The 22,255-nt window shown below is 38.3% G+C and overlaps 1 protein-coding gene across 1 annotated transcript; it reads right to left on the bottom strand.

The window, feature by feature from the left end:
- Positions 1-11,827: 11,827 nt before the first annotated feature.
- Positions 11,828-21,291, bottom strand: TTR (transthyretin). The gene is given in 6 exon segments (XM_010081161.1): positions 11,828-12,112; positions 14,024-14,159; positions 18,798-18,937; positions 19,749-19,783; positions 21,179-21,227; positions 21,230-21,291. Coding segments are annotated over 6 exon segments (507 nt in total). The 5' UTR covers positions 21,269-21,291; the 3' UTR covers positions 11,828-12,004.
- Between the last annotated feature and the right edge of the window lie 964 nt (positions 21,292-22,255).

Genomic DNA, 22,255 nt, shown 5'->3' with positions numbered 1-22,255 from the left:
AGAGTGTTCTGTAAGAGTGTTGACAAAGAATACTAACTTTAACTCATTCCTATGTGTTGGTTTCCTGAATTGCTGCCACAGATGTTGTGGTGCTTTGTATATTTGAGTTTGTTTGCCATGAACATCTCTTATTTCTTTGACATCCCAGCAGCAAATTTTGCCCTTAGCCATTCTTCAGTAAAGTCATGAGCTTAGTTATAGATATCCTAAATATTTAGTAGAAGTATAATCATTTAATTTAAGTAGTTAAGAACAATTGTAAGGGATATTTTCAACGTTATTGGAATTACCTTAAAATCTACCAGTTAATCCAATACGCTTTAGGAATGAAATAATGCAATGAAAATAACAAAAAGTTAACAAAACATCCTTCAAAAGCATGCTTAAGTGGTTTGATAACTTCCTGATATATTTTTCTATAACTGAGTGTATAGAATATTCTGAAGTATATGGATAAAGGGGAGATAATTAATATACTGTATGAACAATTATATCTTCAAAATAAAATTAGTCTTATTTTAACAGACTTATACAATTCTTTAAGAACTGTTGGATAATTTTTTAAATCCCTGATGTAATTTTGAAGTTATTTCTGGTTTTCAATACAAGTTCACCTACAATTTAACACCTATGATTATGAAACATCCTTTGGTACTGTAGGTCTCTACTGTTTTCTGAAGCATGCTTTTGTGCCCATTTGTTAGGCATTCTGTGAAACTGATGTGCAATTTTAAAAAATTCTAATGCGTATATATGTATACATACGTATATACATACTGTATTACACATATGCTGTGGCTGACGTAATATAACTTTACAGCTCTAAGTGATTAATCATGTATGGTCTTAGAAAAATATCACTTAACCAGTATGTGAATGGATTATGACATATAGCTGAGTTCTTAAAAAGTTTACATTTTAGGTGCCCCAAAGTGATGTCTGTTACATTATGAATTGTTAACCAACACTATTCTCTAAGTACCTTTTATCACTTTGTTGGGAAGATTTAAAACTTGCCATCTTAAATTACATCAAAATAGTGTTTGTATACTACCTGTTTGAACTCAGTACTATTCTGTAGTGAATTTTAACATAGACAGTGCCTTCAAACAAAATAAATGTGATGCAGAACTAAGAGTTGTGCACATTCCTTTTTGATATTTTCATGTTTGATCTAAAATGTAGAGAGAAGCCAATCACATTGGCTTTTACCTTGCTGACAAGGCAAATTAAGGACTTCTCTTCAAGGAGTTAACATGGGGGGAGAAGAAAGAGGGAGTATTACAAGATTGTGAAGGTCTTGCAAATTAACAAGTAAAACATTACAGAAATATTAACAGTGGAATCTGGTTGATATGCTAAGATACTCTTAAGCCCATTTGCTGTATTTCAGATTTAAGTAGTTGAATATAAAATAAAAAATCCATTTTGCAATAGACAGTATACTGAAAAGCAAGTGCAAAATGTCCTTTTTCTTGGATCTTGCAAGTCTATTTTTCTATCATTATGTTTACTAATGACTATATTGTAGTGGGTTATGAGTGAGCCAGTTATTTAAAAATGTTAAAAGGATCCGTTGCATATCAGCAAGAGGAAGTGTACTTAAGATTATTTTATTTGTAGACATATGTAAGATAGGCTTAATGAAGAATGCACTGAAACAAATGCTGAGGATTTCTTGTGTACTGTCATAATTTTGGTTTTTTTTTTGTTGTTCATTAAAATGTTTGTACTTTTTTATCACTGTCTTTTATGAAATATATTGTTCTAAAGATTGTGTTTGTTTGTTTATTCTGAAGTTCTGTAGAGAACATATCTCCATTGTGTTTTGTTTTATAAACAAAGTGCTCATTTTTCTAGTGCTCAGGTCCTCAAAGTAAAAACAAAAGGAAGGGACACCTGGCCAGCAAATACATGAGGTTAGGCTGTGATGGGATCAAGCCTTTGTTGGTGTTTGTATGCTTTCAGCTTTTGTTTTTATTAGACTAAATTACACAACATTTTTGCATACTTTTCCAAGATGGGGTTGCCATTCTGTTGAATCTCCAGTTCTCTATACTTACTTCTGTTTAGGAGTAACCTTCCTTTTATATGGATTACAAGAATGAGAGATGGAAGGATTACTCTGTATTTCTCCTGGCATTAAATAGGGAGCTGGTTTTCTCAGGAACCACCAGTTATCTTCTTATTTTTCTTTGTATCTTACAGCTGTTATAAAAGTGTCCGATGGTTAGAGGCATGTGAGTAATTTTTGTGAGTACTTCAACTGGGGACAAAGGTATTTGCAGAATTTTATGATAATACACAAATAAACTTCTTCAGGTATGTTTGATGGATATACTTTTCTGCAAGACTGGATATGGACTCTCCTTGAAAGCATCACCAGTTATAGGAAGGAAGGCATTTAAAGTATGTGTAGCATTCTTAAACGCTGTTCTATCTTGCTGTCGCTTTTAAGCTGCTTTTGCTTGTGTGTCTTCAAAATCAGAACTGGGAGGTGAGTTGATCTGATAGTTGTGTGGGGCCCTGGATAGTAGTCCAATGTGACTTCATCTGTTGTGGGCTTCAGTAATAAAGTATTGATGATGGTAGGTGGTGGATTCAGTTTCCTGTGTGCTTACTTTCATGAGACACCTTTTGGATGTGGGTTTTTTTCATCCTTTGCAAGAAGGAATGTAGTCTGTTAACTTCATGGAAGACTGGTTTATTCTCAGAATCCCAGTAATGGAGTTTCAATGCATTTTTTTCTAAGCTTAATGTGTTTTTTCAAACCCTAGACTTCTATTCAGAAGAGCAATACTTACAGAATACAGAAACAGAGAATACTTCTGTTCAGAAGAGTATTTGAAAACAAATTCCTCCTAAAGTTAAAGTGAACACCACCTGGAAAAAGAAAAAAACAAATACAAGACAAATGAGAAGTGATCCTTAGATATGAGCCGAGATGGAACCGCTGTGATCATTATATCTAACCTCCCACAAAACTTTGGAAATACCTTCTCTTCTGATTTCATCAGTGTGATCAGTGACACACAGTTTTTCCACTGGTTAAATATCCTTTCTTAAAAGCATACATGTCACATTACTTAAAGTTTTATCACATGTATTTGTTATCCAAATTGGGTTTCCTTGTTGGTACTCATAAATGGCAACAAAGTTTGTTTTCCTTACTGAAGATCTACATTGATTCTCATCGATTGTCTTTATTTAAACAAACAACAACAAAGCACATTCTTTCAAGTATTTGAATATTTTTCTTGCTCTTGTGAAGCCCTGAACTTTGAGGAACAGGATTAAACATAGTGCTACAGTTAGCATATGAGGCAATGAGTTTTTTTAATCCTACTTACATGACCAGTAGATAGAGAAGGACTGCATTAGTCCTTTGGCGACAGTGTGATAATGACATTACGTGTGCATGATTTACACCAGCCCTTTTAACATCTCCCCCATCCGCTCCTGTCCTGTCCTTTGATTTCTCTCTCTGCATAATAGATTATTTTATGTTGTGAGACAACGGGTGTCATCTTTTAAAATACACACAGTTTAATAGCATTCTGTGATGTATAGCCTGTGCTCCTTTCAACATTAATCAAAAAATGCAAATTAAACAACCAGTGAACTGAGCAACACATGATCCCTGTTGGGGCTTATTTTTAAGAAAGGAGGCTTTAGCACTCTGAATTAAATTCATTTCTAGTTTGGAACATAAAAATTATCTTGATGTGTAATTACTTGCATACTGTAAATCTTTCATCTTACCTCTTTTATTTCATTTATCACAGAAGGCAAGACTATTCAGCATTAACATTCATTGTTGTCTAGAATAAGAATGTCGTCTCTCATCCGTTTTGGGGAGGCAGAAACAAAATTTAACCAAGGTGTTTGCCACCTTCTCTCCAAGGAGTTAAGGAACAGTTGTCTGAGCAGCAGTTTCAAACTGTACAGCTGGTGCTGCTCACTGATCTGTCACAGTCCTGCAAACAACTGCTGCTGGACTGTTGCTGCTCCTGAAAGGTCATAGGAAAGGGCTGATGCTGTGGAGGGGAAGGGCACAGCCCTGAAGGAGTTCCAAACCTTGCAGCTGGCCTCAGCCGGCACATGGTTTGGACCACTGTAATCTAACCTGTTGATCCAGAGGAGGGCCATTAAAATGATCAAAGTCCTGGAACACCTTCCCTGTGAGGAGCAGCTGAGAGAGTTGGGGTTCAGCCTGGAGAAGAGAAGAGAAGACTGAGGAGCCCTGATTGTGGCCTTTCAGTACCTAAAGGGGGCTTATAAGAAAGACAGGGATAGACTTTTTAACAGAGCCTATAGCAATAGGGCAAGGGGTAGTGGCTTTAAACTAAAAGAGGAGAGGTTTAGACTAGATATAGGGGAGAAATATTTTATGCTTAGAGTGGTGAAACACTGGAACAGGTTGCCCAGGGAGGTGGTAGATGCCCCATCTCTGGAAACGTTCAAGGTCAGGTTGGATTTGGGCTCTGGGCAACCTGATCTAGTGGAAGATGTCCCTGCCCATGGCAGGGGGGTTGGACTAGATGACTTCCATGGTCCCTTCCAACTCAAAACTATTCTGATTCTATGATCTGTCTCATGCAAACTGAAAAGGCCTACTATGCTTTGTTTTTGTTGTTGTAAACTGAGGAGCCAAGCATCCAGAGTACAGCGCATACTTCTATTGTACTTAAAAATCAAAATTATAAACTTTCTCTGCGGCCATACAAATACTGGATATAAAAGACAAAAAAATCCTTTTTTCAGGAGGCTTAACGGAGTACTTCACCTGTTGTTCTCCCTTAGGTGTCTAGAAATAGTCACAGAAAGAATGACAGGCTTAAGTAGAAGGACAGGAAAACCTCTTCATAAGTAATGTATCTAAGAGCTTATTGAGAGTTACAGAGAAGCTAGTAACTAGATTCTCTCATGAGTATGTTGTTACAAAGCTTTGAGGCTGTGGATTTAAAGTGTTAATGCAAAAATATTTTAAAGTGAAAAGAAAGTTCAACATGTGCAATTAGTAATTGAAGCCTAGACATATGAAGTATCTTTATTCTTTGCAACTAAAGCACAGGAGCAAAATGAATACTCACATCGGCATGGTGATGGAAGGGATTCAAGCCCAGTCTCTTCCAATAAGAGGCTGTGTCAAGCTCAGTCTTGTATATCCCTGTTACAAATTGTTCTTTAGTTGTGAGCTCATGGAGCTCTCCGTTGTCATTGGTTTGCCTGTGATATGGCAGAAGACTGCACTTTTATATTTTGGTTAAAAGCCTGAGAAAAATGCCGTTCTTAGCAGTTGAACTTGAGTGATGTTGTGTAGCTTAATATGATGAATACTTCCATTGATCTGGAATGGCTTATGTCCATCTGTATTATGGATGCTTCAGAGCTTATCTTGGCGTTTGCTGCTTCCACAGTCGCCACAGTAGATGGCTGCTTGCCACGTCGCTACTCTGCATGGTTTGGGGCTGAACCAAAAGCTGGCATCATTGTTCGTAGACTCTTGGCAGAGTCTTGGAGTTAATTAAATGAACCCAGTCAGAGGGAAAACTTCACCACTGCTGTAAGCAATGTGGAAGCTCTGTGATACACTTGTAGTGTAAGAAAGTAGGGTCAACTCTCTTGATTTTTTCATAGTATTCTTACTTATTGAAATACATTGAGTTGTTGTATCAGTGTGAATACACTTTACAGTAGGCTATCTGAAATCTATTTGAAATGGCTGTAAGTCAGCCCACAGTGTAACCTTATGAAATTCCCTGTTTGTACTGATCAGCTGTTTTTCCACCCTCCACAAACAGATGGTTTTGTTTGATTTGAAGATGCTATCAGTGCTATCCAAGGCCATTGTACTGGCTTGCAACTATAGACCTTTGAACACCAGCCAGCTTGGGGCTCCAGAACCGGTATTGAATGCTGTCTGTCAAACGTGTCTCTTGGTTGAAACCTCTTTCTATGAAATAAGTTATGTAATACTAGGGTTTTGATTGGGTAAGTTATCCAGAGATAGCAATGATGCCAGTGCCTGATTCTAGTAGTCACAAATCACTGTTTTGTCTTATAGCTGCCAAATCTTTTTCTTAGCATAATTGATTCAAATTGCATGCAGGGAAAACCAAAGAAATTAATGTTTTTATTTCCCAGTGCATTATTTAGGATTTGTGCTTTAATATATCTTATAACTATGAAGTCATAGAACACCATTTGTACCTTACAAGATGTTCTGTAGTCTGCAGATTTTTTTAATCCATTCAAATGTTTGGTTTTTTTTTTTCTTTGTCGTAGGTTGATCATTGTTAGATAACTGTTAATTTCTCTAGTAAGGTTTCTCAGCTAAACCCAAACATGTCTATCTGAGAACAGTTATTTCAGAATCACTTGCTAACATTCAATTATTTACAAACTAACAAGGCTGGGAGGTTGATTTAGTATTATCACAACTTTTGCATACCTCATGTTAAGCTTACTTTATTCTTTGTTTCAAATATTAAGTATGTTTTCAAGGCTTCAGTCAACATCCAGCTGTTCAGCCAAGTATCTTTATATAAAGCCTCTAAGCTCAGATGTGAAGATAAGTAAACTGAACACTAATGGAAAATCACCCGCATTTCCAATTACAGGATATGTGTGAAGCTGTCTTCTCACTGGAGGGATGGGAGGTGGTTTTAGGTAGGACAACGTGAATAGATTGTTCTTTCCCCCCTTGTACAAATATTTGTAGCCTTTACTGTAGCTGTATTTTTCAAGGACGCATATGAGAGTACTGTTGCTTCTGCCAGCCTACTGCTGTACGACAGCAGAGCCACTTACATACAGTTTCTCATGGACTTCCCACAAATGCGTCTGAGTCTGGGATCCCACTGTTGAAATTCCTGCACTATGTCAGCTTTAGCTCTTTCTCACTTTTTTAGGTAGAATAGACCATTAACAGACCTGGAAAGAAGGTCTGAAAGAAGATGGGACTTCACAAATATCTTGGGCAAAGAAGTGTGGAAGTGGGATGTTGCTTGTTGAATAAAGAATGTTCATTTGTGTATACCCTAAGAATTATTTCAATTTCATTTCGTATTATGCTTTAAGGAAAAATTGCTTTTGAGTGTTTAAAGTGTTAATATATTTTTAAAATTGAGGGCAATTTAAAAATAGTCATCTATATTTGAAATTATACATTTTTAAAAGACATGGCAGTATTTAGATATCTGGGATATTATTTTTCTTATTTTAGATGTAATTGCTTCTCTGTGGGGAAGGAGGTGAGAAAACCAGATTTTCTCCTTTTGGCTGATGCCTTTTTGTTGAAGCAAAGGTGGCTATCAAATGTGATGTGGTGTATGTTCAAAACTGTTCTGTGTTTTCTTCTCCAAGCTGTGGTGTTGTATGAAATGAAAATCCATTTAGAAAGAAGGAAAATAGCCAATAAAGGTAGGATTGTCAGCTAGAGTCTTGGTTTCAAACAAACTAAAGGAATCTGCCTGAAGACTGGTAACAATGCAGCAGTTCATTGCTGAGTACTAAAAAGTAATATAATACTGTGTAATGAAATTGAAGAGAAGCGATGATTGAATTAAAGGGTTATTTAAAATACTTTCTTGTGCTCACAGTAATTATAAAGCGTTATAAAACCATTTTGGTAGTTGAAACTGTAGTACAGTTAAAAAACAGTCTGCAGCAAATAAAGTGTAATTCATTCAATAGTATGTTATCTTTCTCTGAGTAAAAAAGATGTCTTATGTTAGAGAACGTGGAACTTTTTTTTCAACTATTTGGCCTCTTCCCATTGCCTTTCCCTTCTTTCACTCATTGTTTTGGTATGACTTACTTTGAATTTAACAGTTCCCAAGATCCATCTGCAGCTTCTTTATATAACAACTGGAACATTTGGAGTTGGACTTCCTCGGACTGAATCCAGAATTTTTATAAAAAGAGGATGCTTGGAGTCAGCAGGGTCCTTCAGGTAGGGAGGGAGAATTTTTGTGTTGTAAAAAAAGGTGAGCAATGGTGCATAATAAAGCAATAAGGAATATTATTCTTCAGATCTACAGAATATACCATATTTTCCTCAGCAAGATCACTGTGTACAGCAGAAATGTAGCCTAAAGCTTTCTGGGGACTGGATATGGTGGAGCTGGGGTGGAAGATGTCAGGAACTGTCATGGGGAGTGTAGCCATGTGTGCTGGGGATGCACTGTGGCTGTGTGTGAGAACACATTTCGGTTTTCTCTTTGGTATGGCTTAATTACCTGTTATTTCCAGCATGAAGTTGTAACTAAATTGTGACCTCAACAGGGAATAATTACATTATTAATAATGTTTAAAGATCTGGCTACTCTTCCTCTGTATTTTGGAGTGGCAATCTGAGCACAGCTTTCTGGAATTGAGAGCCTCTGATGTCTTGTTGCTGTAGAGTTATCTTAATTCTGCTGTAAACTTGATAAGGACCACATACAGGATCTCTCCTGACACCGTTTTGGATCAGATTTGTCAGCCCCTGGCAGATATGCAGGGATAGGAGAGGAAAACCTTCCTTCAAAGATGGGATGGCTGTAGTTTCACTCCCAACATGTTCAATACAAGCAGTGGTTGTGCCCTGATGTTTTACCTATTCAAAGGTATTTGAATCAGGGCTTTGACCTTCTGTGAACTAGTTCTGGAGATGAAAAGTGAGACAATAAAGCTTTGTGCAAGGTGCTAATTAGGGATGATCTCAAAATAGCAATCATTGATCTCCATTTTCGTAAGGTCATTTACGTCAGTTACTCTTCCTTTGTCCACCAGCACTGTGACCCCATCGTAGAAGGCCACCAAATTTGTCAGGCACGATTTGCCCTTAGTGAAGCCATGTTAGCTGTCACCAGTCACCTCCTTGTTTTCCATGTGCCTTAGCACAGTTTCTAGGAGGATCTGCTCCATGATCTTGCCAAGCACAGGGGTGGAACTGACCAGCCTGTAGTTCACTGGGTCTTCCTTATTTCCCTTTTTAAAAATTGGGGTTATGTTTCCCCTTTTCCAGTCTGCGGGAACTTCACCAGGCTGCTGCCACAACTTCTCAGATATGATGGATAGTGGTTTGGCAACTTCATCTGCCAGTTCCTTCAGGATCTGCAGATGTATCTCATCAGGTCCCATGGACTTGTGCACCTTCAGGTTCTTTAGATGGTCTCGAACCTGATCTTCTCCTACAGTGGGCGGTTCTCCATTCTCCCAGTCCCTGCCTTTGCCTTTTGCGACTTGGGCAGTGTGGCTTGAGCAACTGCCAGTGAAGAGTGAGGCAAAAAAGTTGTTGAGTACCTCAGTCTTCTCCACATCCTGGGTAACCAGGTCTTCCTTTTCCTTCTGGAGAGGGCCCACATTCTCCCTAGTCTACCTTTTAACCCCAACATACCTACAGAAGCTTTTCTTGTTGCCCTTGATGTCCCTGGCCAGATTTAATTCTATCAGGGCTTTAGCTTTCCTAACCTTATTTCTGGCTTCTTAGACAAATTCTCTGTATTGTCCCCAGGCTACCTGTCCTTGCTTCCACCCTGTGTAGGCTTCCTTTTTGTGTTTGAGTTTGTCCAGGAGTTCCTTGTTCATCCATGCAGCCCTCCTGGTGTTTTCATATGACTTCGTCTTTGGTGGGATGCATCGCTCCTGAGCTTGGAGAAGGTGATCCTTTAATATTAATGAATAATTAATTAATTGAATAAAATGACAGGCCAACTAAGAAAACAAGAAACACAGAATGAAAAGCCATTTTGCCTACCCTTAGGAAGTCTTGGTGTCAGCAAGTAGAAACTAGTGGGATCTGTTTTTTTAATATCAAGGCCTCTAAACTGAAGCTACTTATCAGAAAACCTATATGGCTTTGAACATGCCGATTCATACTATTTACTTAGTAAACAATGAGAAAATAAGTAACCCATACAAACATGAACCTTGTCTGCAAAATAAGTCTCTTCTGTCATTGGGTGTGGAAATACTGTGAGTATTGCTTAGCTCAACTGCAGTGATCTACTTGGAAGCAATGCCTGTTCTGTTTTATTTTCCTCTTTTTGTTGAGGAATAGTGCTGTATAAATCTCATATAGTTGAGAGAAATACACATTTCTTGTCAACTCATCAGTTTCAGTTTCAGTGAGGATTTCTCTGTGGTTATAGCTTGGCATAATTGACTCACCCATGTTTATCTATTAAGAGATTTCTCTCTGGTGGCCTTCTCCCTGCCTCTGATGAGAGGTAAGTGGATAACATGTGGGCTATCTAGTTATCTTATGAATTCCCCTGGAGGAAAAATATATTACTTTTGGTTTCCAGCATGATAACTAGATACCTACATACACATCTCTGGAGCACAGTTAAACAGTGTTTTAAGTCCTGTCACTTTACTTCTGCTTTGGATTCAGTACAAGATCAGGACTTTCCCTGTATAGCTGCAAGTCAGCCCCCACCAGAAGTCTGTGCTTCATTTTGGGGAAATGTTGCTTCTTGAAATGAGACTTTGTCCTTCTGATCTTAGGTTAGACACATGTGCGTACACTCTCTTACTAGGTTTGTCCTGTCCTCAGGTAGATGACTATGTGCAGAGCAGTTTTTATGTGTTTTGGTTTGGTTTGGGTTTTGTTGTTTTTTTGGTTTTTAATTTTTTTTTTAATGGCTACATTTGTATGAACATATTTATGTCCTAATTTTAGGGCTGGGCATCGCCCACTGCAAATCAAACCTACTGCTTTTCAAGGTCTAGGAATAGCAAGATCCCGTGAAATCCTCATGCTTTAAGATGAGTGCTGTTTTGGAAATATTTGCACTGCATACAGGAGTTGTGTAACTGTGGTAGTGTCCAGAAATCAGGGAGAAAAATAGTCAAATGGTGAAATGTTAAAGGCAAGCTTTTGCAACTTGTGAATTCACTTGGTATGCAGTCAATCCCAGCAGGCTCTGGGTCTAGAGATAAACTCCAAGGTCAGTGGCAGACAAGTGCTGATGGTTTCTGAATGGCATAATTTCAGTAACAATCTCTGTAGTTTATGTAATCCTGTTAAACAACAACTCCTCTGCTTCAGGATATCTTAAATACAATGGGCCATCAGCCTACAGAAATCACTGCTAAAGCCCTAAAACTCTTTGGTCAGTTTATCAACATCATTTGAATCACAGTCACTCTAGACCTTACCTTTTCCTGGTTCTAAAAATATGAAGAGACTATTAAGATGATGCTTTGATTTTATTCAATTTTAGGACTTTTTAAATAAGGGTTAGAGATTTGGCTTATTAGAGATTTAATTGGAATGCACCTGAAGAAGGTAGCCAACTGGGTTAAAGATCAAAATTGTTAAAAACAGTGTTGGTTGAAATTGCTTCAGAACTTCCTAGATTGGTTGAGCAGCAACCTTTCCTCTTGAAACCACAAAGTGTCGAGGTTTATCTGAATTTTTAAGTGAAGGTACACAGATTTTAACTCTTTCAGCTCTCGGGATATATATAAATTTTGACAGTCTTTCTGTATTATTTGTTCTGCTGCTAGGTATTCAGAATTTCTCCTATTTACCCTGTGACCTAGTTGATAGTGGGACTGTCTCTTCTGCATGTAAACGATGAGTAGCATAGATGACTTTCTTATTTTGAATACATGTGTTTGGCCAATTTTTTTAAGGTAGCATAACTCTGTAACTTTCTTATTTTGAGACAATGCATTTGGTGAGACTTTTTTAAGGTAGAGGAGGAAGATAACAGAACCAAATCGAGTGTTAATTTGCTTCCATATGCCATGCATGGCTTCCAGATATCCTTTACACTTGAACATCATGACACCTTAGAACACAATAAAACTTCACCAGTAAAATCAAAACTGTTTTAAAGAGGTAACATTTTATTGACTTGTCTGAAGTTGGCCAGGTTACAAAATGGAAAAAAAAAAAAAAACTAATGTAGCAAAAAGTTATGCATTAGCAGTAGGAAAAACCTTCCTCCTAAAAGCCTACAATAGTTCTAGTGGAGGAGGGTACTTATGTAACAACAGTACATGTTTATTCCTGGGGATCACTGACAACAGCAGTGGTTGAATAAGAGAAAGGACTGAGGAGAGCAGCAATGGTATAGTGGCGGTGACCAGAATCATTAGCGGTGAATACCACCTAGAAAAGAGAAAACTTGTCATTACGATGAAAAGTGGACATTCAGAACTACCTTATTAAGAATTAGCAAGCACACTCCGTTTCCTCTGCAGACTACTTTGACAGTTCTGTTCAATTAGTGATTTTACCCTTCTGAAGGGTAATGCTCCCCATTACTTTGTCATACTAGCTGAAGACCGAGAAATTCATGAGATTTGGACCCAGGGCCACAAAGAGCCTTGGCTGTGGTAAAGCTACATGGAAATACCTAGCACCTGGGTCAGGCGTGCCTATTTCTAGTTTGTGATATGGAATGGAAGGATGCGGGGGAGGTATCTCAAACTACCAATAAGAAAGACAGAGGTGAAATCCCATCTGGTGAACTTAAATACAACCTGTGTGTGAGGTGCCCAAGCAGGGTAGGCGGTTGGAGCCCAGAGCTGCTTTCTGTACTTCAGTGCCTCGCTCCTGTTTTTAACACAGCTGGTGAGGGGTCAGTTCTTGCACGAAGAACTGAGTGTCTAGACTTGCCAAAACAGGGAGAGACCTTTCTCCTAAGATAATTAAAATTTGCTGCTCTCTAAATCAGTCCCTGGAAATTGGGACACCCCAGGAAAGTGCCATCAGCTGGATTGAGCCCCCCTTTCTTTGGCTCTCTTTAGCCCAATATTTGATCTATTTTCTGGACCATTATTTGCTTTCTACAAGGGGACTAGAGAGTTCCCTCCCATATCCCAGTCCTGCCAAAGTCTAAGCTGCTGGGACGTGAGGACTGTAGGTATCAGTTACCTTGTACACAGACAGTCTTTGAACTCTGCCAACGTCCCAGGCTAATTTGTTGACCTGCAGGCTGTCATGTCAAGGAAAGCATCCTTAACAGCTTAGCGGGAGCAGTCTCAACCAGGTGCTTTTAAGCACCTTTTGAGATGAAGCCCTTCTGTAAGCCCCAGCAACTTTCAGACAGGGAATATTTTTTTAGGATTGTTTGTTTGACCTAAATGACCCAAGCCACAACTCACAGTTCTATGGACCTGGGCCCCAGTCATTTTTTTTTTTCAGTCTTCCACAGAGCTTCAAAGAGTTGTGGTTTAAAATGTTCTACAATGCAACCTGTAGCCATTCCAGACCACTTAATTTGGAGAAACTTAAATTTAATGGCAGATTAAGCCTGAAGAATTTAAACAAAATATTTGGAAGTGCTAAGTAAATGTGATAGAACAGAATACACAATAAATCAGTGTTGGGCTGAAAGCAAAGGAAGGCACAAGACATGATTATATTGCTGACCTGCTTAAGAAACTTAGGTATCAATGAAACAGCCTACTTTTCCTTTCTCACTGTGGTTATTTCTTTATATGTTTATACCTTTTTTTCTGTTGCATATTTCAGTACTGAGCATCATTTTAAAAATGCACATCAGAAAGAATTTTTTTTTTCTGTGATTACAGGTCATACTAGAATTCAGGTGTTTTCAGGTGACTGATATAGAGGAAATCCCTCTGATTAAAGAATAGCTTATTTCCTATAAAATTAGGGTTTCCAAATCCCTATATTCAGTGACAATAAAAGCAGGGTTTTTTTGGTTTTTTGGTTTTTTTTTTTTTTTTGGTTGGTTGGTTGTTGTTTCTTTTTTTCTTCTTTTTTGAACACTATGTACCTTTGAATAATGTATCTCTTTTTGGACCAAGGTCCCTACTGGTCTGAATGGGCACAGCTCCACTTTGGAAGAGCTGTGCTAGTGTTTGCAGGGAAGTTGTCTACTTTCTTTGGCTTATCCAGCTATATACTGCTTTTATTTTCCCTATCTTATGTGGCAGTCAGCCATTGCACTGAATGATGCTGCTCCTTCAGTATTGAAGGACTGTATTTGTTCTTTCCAGCTGATGCCTCTACACAGTATATAGATTATTAGGTATATTTGCAAATACTTACATCAGCGTATTCATGGAATGGGGAAAGGCCAAGTCCCTTCCAGTAAGAGCTGGTGTCAAACTCAACCCTGTATATTCCTTCTACAAACTGTTCTTCTGTTGTGAGCTCATGGATCTCCCCATACTCTGTGGTTTTCCTGTAAGGGTAAAATGTCTACATAAGTATTTTATACTGTTATTTAGATGCTAAACAAAAGCAGCCAGTGTGGAATATTAAATAGCAAAGGTACTACACAGCCAAATTCTACATTGAATGGTTTCTAATAATCTGAAATAATTCCCTCTGTCTATGTACCGTACGTTTCCATATTGCAGAGCCTGTCCTTGCTACCAACTCATCCATATACATCATAAATCAAAGCTGGCTGGCTTTTATTGGTCATTTCTGTTGCTACAGTAAGGATTATAGATGAGGCTCCTCTTTTAATATCATGTTTAACTTGTACCAAGTTCCCTCTGGAACCAAATGTTAGTGGCTTAGGAAAAGGATTGTCATGATGAAAGGCAAGATGCCAAATCTCAAATTATAATTAAAGAGAGATTTTAGTGGAAAATTATTTTATTCTCTGGTTATTACCACTGAGACTATAAGTTTTACATCTATGCACTGATGCATTTTTATGTGACCCTGAGTGGTGGTGTCTTGAAAGAGCAATTTAGCATCACAAGATTTTAATAATTTGAATTACAATGCCTTGGTCAAAGAGCAGGGGCCTCTTCCACTGGGTGTCATGTCAATGCTCAATAGGAGTTCCCAGCTCAGAGAGATTATGTACTCAGCTCATAACAAGAAACTGTGGGTGAATGAAGTCCAGAAGCAAGAAGGAAATACAGCTGGCATTGCATCCTATTTGTCTGAAAAGCAGCAAGCGTTGTATGACAGCTTTATTTACATGCTTAGCTCCTAAACCCCGTTTATATTTTTTCACTCCTTTTATTTTGTTTTTGATTTTTTACCACTTTTTACTACTTTTCTGATGAAAGTATTTACATGATATTTATAGCTCTTCATAGCCACGTGATATCTTTGAAGGAAAAATGAAGAAAGCCCTGACTTGAAGAACTAGTGTGGAACTTGCCTGTCTTGTGGCAAGGAGTGGTTGTCTAGGCAGAAAACAGAAAAGCTTCAGGAGGAAGAGAGGGAGGGGAGAAAGCTGTGACATGCTATTTATCAGAGACAGAATCAGTTGTGCTACTGCAGCTTTTCTTTCCCAGATGCTGCCTCCTTCTACGTCTTATTTGTCATCATTTGTCATCTTTGGTTAATGGTGGTGAATGAAAAATGTCTGAATAACAGAGCTTTTGCTTACATTAAGAAGTAACAGGATGGAAAATCCCATGCTAATTTTCAAGTTTTCTTATATTTCAACTTTAGCATTTTGAAGAATGACAGAAGTCTCACTGCTCCAATACATGTGAAATCAAATATATCCAGGGTAGACAAAACCTGCAGAGATCCAAGCCCTGTTTGAAACATGGCTCACAGGTAATTTGTGAAGTGTGCGCGTCTGTTTTCTTTTGGTTTAATTAGTACTTCCTGTCTTAACCTATATTGCCTTAATAAAAGCCAATAGGTAAAAGGACAAAGAATTCATTGGCAAGTGTCCTTGAAACCGTGAAACAGAATTGCTGAGATTGTGTAGAAGTGTTCAGAGTGCAGGTTATCAATTCACGTACCTCTGCTTGTAAATTGGATAATCTAGACACAAACCGATTGAAAAGAGGAAGAATGGTGTCTGTCTGCCTCAAAATCTTTGTTCAGGTAAACAAGTAAGTTTTAGTTTGAGAAAGTGTGGATGCAGCTTGAATGGTGCTTTCCCTAATGGGTGCTGACCCAGAGTTGCAGATGTTAACCATCCAGAACTGGTGGGAAACTGGAAACGAGTTCACTTGAAGACTCTTGCCCACAACGAGGGGTTAATGGCACTTTCTTAATTTTAGTTATTAAGTGGTAGCCATTCAATGAAAGTGGTCTTGCATTACTGCTGCATTGATAGGCAACAGGACAATGGGTGATCCAGAGCCTGGATGGCAGTAGGACAGGGCAGAGGGTGCCCTGCATTTGGCCCTGGCAGTAAAATGCTACAAGTGATTCCTTCCGAACAGCACTTGTATTTCTGTCTGAGTGAGGGAATAAATGTAGTATGCTTGCTTATTCTTAATAGGATGTAGACTGCTGTCATCTGCTCTAAGATGGACAGTTAAGTTAAAAAAGCTGTGCTTTTCCAGCAAAAAATTTGCAAACCATTGGTTAAGTCCAAGCCTGGCACTGCAATCCTGATCCTCTTTTTCAGTGTGTGGACCTTAGTTGTATATTGTGACCAGGTTAAATCTACACTGTCTGTGCAATGGCCTTTATGAACTCTTGGGACACATACTGCACTCTGCCTTCAGGTGCAGACTACTGAGGAAATATCTCAGGAACACGGATTATTATTTTGGGGTTTAAAAAAAAAAAAAAAAAGGAGGGTGGCGGGAACTGCTTCAAATATGCTGCAGTCTTTTTTTCTTTTTTTTATGTTTACAACATAGGTCACATGGGAGTTATGTTTGGTGAATGCAACTCTTGAACTACATGATAAAACAGATTTCCAAAACCGTGGGAGGACTGAGAAGGTCAAAGCTAGTCATGAGAGGAGCTCATATAGAATTCAAATCACATGCTTCCCCCGTCTCTGTGCCCTAAAGCCTTCCTCAGAATGCATCTCAGCTTGAGTTCTCTCTTGCATATTTTTGGCTAGACTAATTTTGAAGTAAGTCTCTTAATAAAGTCAGCTGTTGCTATGCTAACTTCCTCCCTGCCTTTTAAATACTAGTACTCCAAATTCACCAGTTGCTGGGTGCATTTGCTTAATTCCCTAAAATGCATTAGCAAAGTAAAATCAATCAAACAAAAAGGTAAAAAAAATAACTTTTATAGACATTTGTATAAAATGTGACTTCTCCATATGCATCTGCTAGGTACTGTAACTTCAAAACGTTATTAACCTGACAGGAATAGTTACAGATTGTGTTCCTTGATTGCATTCAGCTTTTCATCTGGTTCACAGAGAAACTCTGATGTTCCCAAAAGAAAAAAATTGCAATCACATGTAGAAACCCAGTTCAAACAAGTGTCATCTAAAGTCAATGGTATTGCTGAAAGCAGCCTTGGTTAAGATGCAAGTCAAGCGAAAGGTCAAAATCTTTACCTGCAGTAAAAATTGAGGTTTAATGTTCCTCCACTGCCTTCCCCCAGCAAAATGCTTCTCACCTGCCTAGAGTTGACCTTCTCAATTTCTATTTAAGAAGAAGTGATTTGATTTTCTCAGGGGTGTACTGACCTAAAGTGTCAACAGTTGTTGTCTGAGAATATCTATGGGATTTGTCTCCTTGGGCTTGTTGAGAGCAGCATTGTGAACTGAACAAGAAAACACTGCTATTCCCCAAAAGTGAGAGCACTTAACACTGATGTGGCATTAATCTTATTCCTCTGTAACTTCAGTTTTGTATTACATGTTCAAGAGCACTTGATGAAACATTTGGTATAATCTGAGTTCCCTAATAATGGCAGAAATACTCACTGAGGACAAGATATTATCCTTGACTCTGCTTTCCTTGAAAATAATGTGTCATTTTTTAGTGGGGTTTCTCTATTCATTAAAGTATATAAATCCATTCTGAGAGTCACTAGTTCCTAGATTAACATTCAGCATTTGAGAGTGGAGGTGTTTGTTTCTCCTCCAGTCTCCTAACCTTTCTTGTTCCTTTTCAGTGGGGAAAAGTATTTTTTCTTTTGAGTTTTATAAAAAGAAACCCTTCAGAGGGAGAGAAAGGTATCTCTCTCCTTGTTGTCATCTTCTCTGTTTTTTTCTTAAGCTTTTATGTAAATCATGCTATAAAAATCCTAGTAGAAGACAGTTGAATGCTCTGGTGGCTCCTGTCCATGCTTACGCTTGTCATTCCGTGCTTGATTATCCTGCTGTTACTAAGGATTTCTCTTGACTTATTTAAAAATCTGGTTCAATGAGTTGTTACAATGAAACCTAGATGCCCAAACAGCTCACCTATTTGAATTTTGGTAAACTTTGTTCCTCTGTTACCCATACTTCTCCCACAGACTGAAGAGAATAGTATTATTGCCTGCCCCTCAGTGATGTTCTGAGGATGCCTTGTAAGTATTAGTCATTCTAGTAAAAGCCATGCATATCTATAGAAATGGCCACAAACAAATGCTGAGATTGTGCTTCTGTGTTGTGTTACAATGGGACTCTTTAAAACTTTGTGGTCAAGGAGTTTCTTCCAACCAGCATGTTTGTTACACAGGAGAAGACAACTAACGAGTTTATTATTTTCATATGTACAGACAAAGCTTACAGAGAGGATTTTGTATGTGACTGCTGCACATAAAGCTCTATATCCATTGCATGTGAAGATAGTAGGTTAGCCTGGATTACCTACAAAATTCTGATAAATAGGCTTTTAATTTTTTTTTCTTCTTACAGAAAGGAAAGGTAGTACTGAAGCCAGGGGAATAATTAATTATTAAACCTAACCCTTTACAAAGATAAGACGAGCGTCTCAACATATTTTTGCAATTAGCATGTATATCAGTCCTGCATAAATTCCACTTGAGTCTGATGGATTTTAGACCAGAATTCACATGCTGTTAACAGTGATAGTGTGACACATGCTAGAAAACATATTGCTTTTTTGATCAAAGCTTCATTCCCTTTATGTCTCAACTGTTTGCTCGAGGCACCTTAAAAACGGCTCTGTAAGACCACATCACTTACCCAGCAGCAAAGTCCTGCCAGCTTCCATCTGCAGCCTTTTTAAAGACTTTAACAGCTACGTTAGCTGCAGGACTTCCTCTGACTGCATCCAGCACTTTCACCATGAGAGGGCATTTGGAATCAACAGAGCCATGAGAGACCTTGGGGAAAGCAGGAGAGGTTGTATAGGAGCTGTTCACCAGCCTTGCAAAAAACTTATTTCAAGGAAAAGATGGATTCTTATTGCAGAATTAATGTTGACTTAAAAGCAAGTTCTTTGACAAATGGTATTCAAAGCTAGCTTGCAAACATCTGTTTCTTAAAGCAGAGTATCTTATAGCTTTATACTGGTAACTTTATTACACACACACGCACACGCACACAAACAGGTTGCTTGATAAATATTTAGAGTTGCATATGTGCCTAGGAAAATGTTATAAAGTATACCTTTTTAATGAGGTCAGAAATAAGAAAACAGTAAATTATTGTAAGTGCAGGCAAAGAATGTTAGGCCAGGAAACCAGTGAAGAAATACCTATGACATCCCTAGGGCTGAAAGAATATTTGTTTCTTAATCTTCATTATACTGTAAGGAATCCTTAGTCATACTTCAAAAGTATTTTTTTTTTTTTTTGTGTGCTTTAGAGAAGCACTTGTTTGGTGAAGAAGGTAAAACTACCTCTGTATTGAAGATACAGAATGTGAGTCACGAACTGACAGAAACAGACATAAATAAAAGGTCATACCTCCTAGATCCCTGAAGCTTTCATAATATCCTAAAATAGATGGGTAAATGGCAAAAAAAAAGAAGTTTTAAGAATTCTGAAGAAGCTACTTTAAAAATGGTAGTAAAATAACACTCCAGCAAAGCCTAGTGGTTACAGAATGTCATGGATGAGGAGGGTGCTAGTCATCTAGAAAATCTAGATTATCATTCTTGTAATGACTGAGTTTGAATAAAAAGAGACTCACCAGTGGTGCAGCTTCAGAGAAAAATACCAGTCCAGCTAAGAAAACAAAGAGCATAGAGTGAAAGGCCATTGTCTTTGCTGTTAGTGAGCCTCAGTGCCAGCAGCTAGGAGCTGAGGTGATTTGGGATTTTATAGCCAATCCGACAACAAAACAGGCTGCTTATTGGGTGCCCATATGACTCCAAATCTGCTGATTCTGATTATTTGCTTAGTAAACAGTCCAATCCTAGAGTCAGTCCATGAATAGCACTGCCATTGCAGTCAATGGAAGGACTGCAGGATCACTAGAGCAAAGAGAATAAGTAACGGACACAAACATGACCCTTGCCTGGGGAGATTAGACCGGTAGAAAGCCTTCCACAAAATAATGCAAATGACCTTTGTTTGCTCAGAAATCCAGCTACTTCTAGGAGATGTTCTTTACCTTGCCCTCAGGTTGTGCATGATAATGCCCCGATGATTTATCAGCGCCTGCTCCATGTTTCTTCTCACTGTATTCAGTGCTTTCTGAAGACCAGTTCCCACATATAGATGCAGACTTAGTACATGGGTGATGGAGTTTGTTCATTGTCTGGCTCCAGCAGTGCTAATGGTCTATGCTGGGAGGCAGATTCCCAAGCAGTTCCCCTGCTTGTTGAAAAGGAGCAATGTTTCTTTTCGAAACCTAGTTTAGATAGGATCTGACAACATCTGCCTCTCACCAGAAATTCCAAATGATTCATCTTGCCTAATATTCAGGTAGACATTGAGGTTTCCTCTTAGTGACTGGGCAGACACTTGAAGAGATCTGTCCCCTTGGGAAGATAAAGGTTTCAGAAAAGTGAAATGAGTCCTTCCTTGCTGTATGTACCCCAAAAAGAGGCAAGACAACTAGCATAGACTGGTAGCTTATGTTAACATCTAGCTAACGTTCTAGTTGCCAAACTCTTATTATGCTGGAGATGTTATTGTTTTGCTCAGAAATGTATGTTTAGGTAAGAGAGTTTTCAGGAGTGAACTCAGCTGCAATCTAAACTGCAAGAAGATGTCAACTAGGGGGGCAGGCATGGCGTAGCTGGGTTTCTCCAGGTGCATCGTATAAAGATTGTCCATACTGTACTGTGCTGGTTGAGAGACAAAGAAACAGCCCTGTTTGGCATTTCCTTCTCCCTGTGTCCTAAACAACCCTGAGTCTACACTTCTGTTCTCAGGAGCTGGCACACTTAGTTTTTACTGATTTCACAGTATTCTAACAAAAAGCAATTTTGCCTCTTAACTTGAATGGTATTATGATGAAGTTTTTAGAGAGAAGTCACAGACAGTATTCTCCAGTAGCTTTCATGCCTTCAGGCTGTTCTATGCAGTTGTTCTCTTTAGGCAAAGCTGGTTTTGGAAAAAAATCTATATTACAGTAATCTCCTGAACTGGGATCAAGTTGCCCTTTGTACTTACAGCAAAACAGGCTGATACGTAGGTAGCATTCTACACTCACTTCGCACGATTGTAAAAGTCAATACAAGGTGCCGAGCAGTAACAAGTCATGCTGCAATCTAGTGCTTATGGGTTGCATTCGGATCTCAGAAAGGTAAATTCTGCTCTTGGATCTATGCATAAACACATCATTATTTTGCTGTCATTATTTGTAAATATTTCTCTGAAGCAGTAAATCTTCGTATGTCAGGAAATTATCTGTATCTTAGTGCAAGTAGACTGTCCTGTCATTTGCTATGATCTGTTCTGCATGGAAATAATGCCAAGGAGCTAATGACATTGGCACCTACCTGTATGTGAAATTGGTCTCCTATGGGAGAATTACTTCAAAAAATAATTGTTTATCCTAGGTTTTCCTGCACGCTATCAGTTTCTGAAAAATCAGGTCTACAAGGATAGTACGTTTTAGCTGTCCATATTATCTTCTTCAACTTTCCCCTTCTATAACACTGACCTTTTGGCAACTGGTTTTTGAAGTGAATAAGGAGCATGGAAAATTCAAACCCCAAACATGAATTATTTTCCTGTCCTTCATTTGCTGGTTTTTTTAACTCCCTCCATCCCATACATAGCATAGATAGGAATCCTTTAACTATTAGCAGGTGCACCACTGTGAAGGGAAATTACACTTTGTGTGTTTGAGAATCTCCATTCACACATTTTGCAGCTAACTGGGTTATTTCTGTAAGTTCTAAGATTCAAGTGGACTCAGTGAGAAGGTAAAAAAAAAAAAAAAAAGTCTTTATTATTTCTCTGATCTACAAGGCCATGGAACATCTAGAATTTATACATAATTCTATTAAGATCCCATATGAACCTAATTTAATATTGCTACAACCTAGTGAAACTAATGCTAGGTAGATCTTTCTTCCATTTTCAGCCTCGACCTATTAGCACAATATGCTAATGCCTTCCATCAAATGCGTGGGACGGCTCAAAAATTTGGAATAGCTGGCTGAGAATAATGATTCTCCCTTGGTGGAGAATAAAAACATGTGACTGTGGGAGGGAAAAGGAGAAAGGGGATAGGTAACTGCT

The sequence above is a fragment of the Pterocles gutturalis genome, unplaced genomic scaffold (assembly GCF_000699245.1).
Source record: "Pterocles gutturalis isolate BGI_N339 unplaced genomic scaffold, ASM69924v1 scaffold10294, whole genome shotgun sequence".
In the NCBI taxonomy this organism is placed as follows: Eukaryota; Metazoa; Chordata; class Aves; order Pterocliformes; family Pteroclidae; genus Pterocles; species Pterocles gutturalis.
This window is presented reverse-complemented; position numbering and strand designations above follow the sequence as displayed.